At 32.8% G+C, this 5,451-nt stretch overlaps 1 protein-coding gene across 1 annotated transcript; it reads left to right on the plus strand.

Annotated features, from left to right (window-relative positions):
• The first annotated feature begins 429 nt into the window (after positions 1-429).
• On the plus strand, positions 430-1,223 carry LOC131647361 (protein GLUTAMINE DUMPER 5-like). Its single transcript, XM_058917262.1, has one exon. It carries the CDS (start codon positions 591-593, stop codon positions 885-887), a length of 297 nt encoding a protein of 98 aa, XP_058773245.1. The 5' UTR covers positions 430-590; the 3' UTR covers positions 888-1,223.
• Positions 1,224-5,451: the final 4,228 nt, after the last annotated feature.

A 5,451-nucleotide genomic window follows, 5' to 3' on the forward strand; every position in this document is an offset into this window, starting at 1 on the left:
TTAATCTAATAGTTAAGCCTTAATTAGTGATTAGTTGAAGAACCTCACTCACTTTTCATGTTCTAAAGAAATGAAAAAACAATTTATTTTTTTATTAAAAACATATATTCAACTTAATATATTAATTCAAATTTATTGTTAGGACAAGTCTACAATGCTTTTTGAAAAAGTAATGAAGCAAAAGAACGTATGCAATTATTTGAGACAATCACATGGGCCCTCCTCTAATTTTGACAATGAAACAATAGACAGCTGCCCAAATATCAACCGATGAAGAAACTTCCATATTATTATGCCCATGATTGGATATATGCTTCATCACAACACGAAAGAATCAAACATCAACAGTTGTTTGACAAATTGAAACTATATAGCCAAAATTTTAAGAAAAGAATAAACAGAAATTTCTTCCTCAATTCCACTAACTTTCATTCATTGTTTTGCCTTAACATGCATGCACTATAAATTAATTCCTTCAATTTCTTTTATATCAAACCTTTAGGATCCAATTTAACAACAAAACAAGAAGAGAGATTAATAGAGGAAAATTTATTGTTTATTTTTTTTTTGTAAGTGTAAGTGATTCAAATATGGATGCAGCTTCCGGTGGCGGTTTCAAAACCGTTACCTCTCCGGTTCCTTACCTCTTTGGTGGCATAGCTTTCATGCTTGCAATTGCAACATTTGCATTAATTGTTCTAGCTTGTTGTTCTTGTCATGAAAATACACCATCTACCACTTTAGCAAATGAAGAGAAATCTATGAAGAATGTGGAAATGGTGGTGGATTTAGAGCCTAAGATTGTTGTCATTATGGCTGGAGATAGTAACCCTACATACTTGGCTAAACCTGTTTCATCAACAAGCCATACTGAAGAAATGGTTTAGACGTAATCATCGCTTTGAATTGTGACTGTGTCGCGGTTGTGGAAAATGTTGCTGATTCATTCAAACCATGGAAGTATGTCATGACTGAAATCATCAGCATAATGGAGGGAAAAAGAAGAAAGAAAAAAAGACCTATTACCAATGTTTTCTTGTCCATTGATGCCTATCTGTACTATGTATTTAAACTCATGCTGATTGTATGAGATGTGAAATCATAGAGTAGAGATGATATGAAGTATATATGATTGTTTTAGATTTTATAGGGATGATTTTGAAAGAATTTATTTTGTATATAATTGACAATTATTTCATCTGAGTAAAATTATTAAAGTTCAGTTTTATTGGAGAGTAAAATAGAATTGGTTTTATTGAGAAGAGAATATGTGTATTTTTTTTACAAATTTGTTGTCTTATATTCACCATTAACTTTCTATATTAAAAAAGAATATTACTATCATTAATCCAAAAAGCAATATCCATGATTTATAAACACGTATCCACACCATATCTATCCAAAATGTGACTTCAATTTTTTTGAATAGACTTCCTTAGATGCTGCATTATAAAGTGATATCCAAGTGATGCATATTACTTCTGCTAAAATTGTGAGACACTTACACAATATTCCCTCTGTCTCTCTTTTTATTATTAGTCCATGTTATAGAATATCTTATGAAACATAGGCTATTTTAGACTTTGATTCTTTTTAAATTTTGGATAATCCGCTTTTATGTGTTTTTACTTTTCACATTTAAAGTGAAATTTTGGATTGATGTTGAAGCTTCATTCTTCATGAAAAATTTCTTCCATTTTTATCATTATTAAAAAATTTGTATAACCTTTTTTTCAAAAAGTATGAAGTTCTCATCTTCTTCTGGAACGCCTTCAACTTCTTCTCTTGAGTCAACCTTTAAAGCAATACTTTTGAATTTCTTCTCTTGAGTCTCATGCTTTTCTAGTCTTCCAAATTCAATCTTATGTTCTTGAAGTTTTCCGAATAATGCTGCGAAAGTCATATTGGGTTTACTTTTCTTTTTCGGATATCGCCATTACTTTCGGTTGCCATGCCCTGTTCAAGGATCTAAGTATTTTAAAATTAAGTTCATCATTAGTAAAAGTTTTACTGAGGAACATTAAGTGATTTGTCAAGTGCACAAATCTTTTCTGCAAGTCAAGGATTGATTATTTAGGCAACATTATGAACAACTCATATTCTTGACTTAAAGTATTCAATCTTGATCTTTTCACTTCAGTGGTTCCTTCATGAGTAACTTCTAATGTACATCGAGAGACACGAAAGATTTCATCCATGCTTAATGCCGCCTTCTTTGCTTTCTTATCAAAGAGAAATTTTTTCTTATCATCTTCATCCCATGAACTTTTAATCTTTGTTGTACCAACCCCATTGACAATTCTTGTAGAAACAAACATACAATTTTCTACAACACTCCTAACATCTTCTCCTTGTACTTCAAGATGTGATTGCATGCAGATCTTCCAAAAATCATATATTCACCACAAAACAATGGAGACTCATTGTTGCTACCACCGTCTCTAAAAACTGGATTTGTGGAAGTCATTCTAGATCTTTAGGAACAAGTTACTTATAATTTGCTATGATTCCAAATGTAAGTATGAAAAGTAATCTAAGAGGGACTAAATTAGATTAACCGATATTATTGAGTTTTTCTCGACTATGGTCGTTATGGATGATGTTTTTATTTTTCCAAAACTGATGTGAATGTTAAAGTGCTGAAAAATAAATGCAGAAAGTAAAGAACACCAAGATATATCGTAGTTCCCTTTTCCAAACAAGGGTACTCCAGTCCCCTAACACCCCTGAGAGACTTCACCATGTCAGATACGTTACAGTCGATCAACTTGACTCTCTTAACTATCTAACACAATCTCAAAGGCACATCACCTTTTGATTTTACAACATGCAAGAGAAAGTACACCATTTTCACTTGAATACAATGATCACTCATACTTTAGCGAACAAACACATAATTTGAATAATGAAGAAGATTTAGTACTTATATCAATTATGATAATTGATCTTCCCTTCCAAGTAAACAATTCACAATCAATAATATTTAAGTGCTCAGAACTTTTAAGAATGAAACTTCAGTGATGTTGTAAAAGTAATGTAGAAGTGTCACAAAATTTTTGGCTCAAAAAACTTAGATGAAAATTGAGAAATATTTGAATTTGAATTGTTTACGATGAAGTGAGTTTTGAAATTCAGAAACAATGACTATTTATATCTGAAATACACCTTTTGGAATCAATATAAATTCATGAAGCATTGCCATGATTTATAGACAACGTATAGAAAATGTGAGAATGAAAAATATATTGAAAATGTGTTACTAGTTCAGTGGTAACCGATTATCATATTGGCGTAACCGTTTCTGCTGTAGCTGATAAAGTAATTTTCAAAATATTTGTGGTTGTAACCGATTATAGGGTTTGGTTAACCGGTTACAACTGTAGCATTTTCTCAAAAAAATTAAAGTTTTTGTGTCTGTAACCGTTTACAGCTTTTATGTAAACTGTTACAACTGTATGAAAATGCTCAATTTAGCTTGTAACCATATGTTCTCAAAATAATGAATTTCAAAACAAGTTAGAATGCTTAGAGAAGAAAAATGCAATTTTGTTCCAAGCTATTAAGGTATTATACAAAGCATAATTGTAACTTGTACCTTATGTTCGTGACCAATCCATCAATGTCAGACATCTTTTAAAGATTGTTTGAATTCCAAGTCTTGTCATAAAAGACTTCTTTAAAATTTTGAGCTTTTTTCTTCTTTTGATAATGCATTTGAGTTAGATTCTTTGTCTTCATCAAAACACAAAACAATGGTGAAAGCATGTCTTCACAAGAAGTCGGCATGGAATGATAAGAAGGGATAAGTCGGTAGAAATGAATTCTGGACCAATATTTCTTAAAAACACCTCTACAACGGCGAACAATTCCTACTGGATCCAAATACGAGCACAGGGCCATATGCTTCTCAAGAGTGACAGGTTTCACCAACATGAAACGCTCTAGAAAAGTTCCCCCAGTTAGAAACTAAAAGGTCGAACCAAGGTACTTGGGGACGAAAGTAGAATAATTCTTGATCTCGTGCATCATCTAGAAAAGTACAATGCACGGATAAGAGGTCAAAGAAGAGCCCCAATGAAGGTTTCCAAGTCTTATACCCGACACAGAGCTGGAACACCGCCATGAAGGCTAAGGTTCTAGGATGATGTTGTGACAGGGAAGCTTTTAGGTGATTCACCACTTGCACCTCAAAATCAGAGAAGAATTAATGTATTCCCATCTTGGTGAAGAGACACTCGTACAAGGGAAGCGTGAAACCCTCGAAAGAGTTGCATATCATCTCATACAAACCTACTAGCCAAATCGCCCAATTTAGGAAATTGACAACTGTAATGTTGGCTCTGGTTATGATTTCAATTGCATTCAGAATAGAAAAGTCTCAATTATTTCAGTAGCCACCCAATGGTATCTACTTGCATTGGTCAGCTCTATTAATCAAAGATCCATATGGGCCAATACACCATCTCTATGATGATCACTGGGATTGATCCAAGAGACATATCCTGCTGCCCTTAGCATTCTATATGACGAGCAATTTCAGTGCAACTGGGGTCATGACCAGTTGACTCCTGGTATGTTTGGACAAAGCGATCAACATGTTCCCTCTGTTGACGTGCAACCTCTATATCTGCCTCACTCCAAATAGGTATTCAAAATAGAAAGTCAAAGTAAAATAAGGAAATGGTTGAATCAAAATAATTACCTTTCAAGTTATATATATATATATATATATATATATATATATATATATATTTATTTTAGAGGGAAGGGCAATATGAATGTTCTATTATGTTACATCAACATATTAAACAGATTCTATAATATATCTTCTGTGGAAGTAGGTCAACATCTCTATTGGAAAATAGGGGATTTTCAAGTGCATGCTCAAGTAATTATTACCTCTTGGATTGTAATTTCTATCTTATTAATTTCAACCATTCTCGTTGTTAGAAATCCGCAAACTATTCCCACGTCTGGTCAGAAGAGGTAACGACCCCTCTGAAATGTTTTCATCCCTGTCGGGTTTCACAGGGAACATGGATTCTGAAGTATTCAAGGAGAGAGCTTCATCTGATATAGATTCTCTAGACGACTCTTCCATATTCGAATCATCACTCAAAACGATGATTCCTAATTCAAGACCCCCACTCACAGAGGGGAAGAAATGTGATTCGAACTCCATTCCCCTTTTTGAAGATGTAGAATGTAACACCCTTCTAAACCCCGCGACAATTAAATAAAGATTTCAGAATAACATGAAACAAGGGTGCCACAATTCATAATTAAAACAAATATCAAATGTAATTGCCATGCATTCATTGAGGAATTCATCATAATACATAACAATTCATGCCAACACAACGGAATTTAAATCATACAGATAAGTTCAACATCTTTTAAAACTTTATTCATTCAAACTCAAAACAAACAATTAGAGTTATAAAATATAAA

Source organism: Vicia villosa, linkage group LG2 (assembly GCF_029867415.1).
Source record: "Vicia villosa cultivar HV-30 ecotype Madison, WI linkage group LG2, Vvil1.0, whole genome shotgun sequence".
NCBI lineage: Eukaryota > Viridiplantae > Streptophyta > Magnoliopsida > Fabales > Fabaceae > Vicia > Vicia villosa.

Bases quoted from the DNA above. Each gene is read 5' to 3' on its own strand.
- LOC131647361 (XM_058917262.1), top strand. From the start codon at position 591: ATGGATGCAGCTTCCGGTGGCGGTTTCAAAACCGTTACCTCTCCGGTT.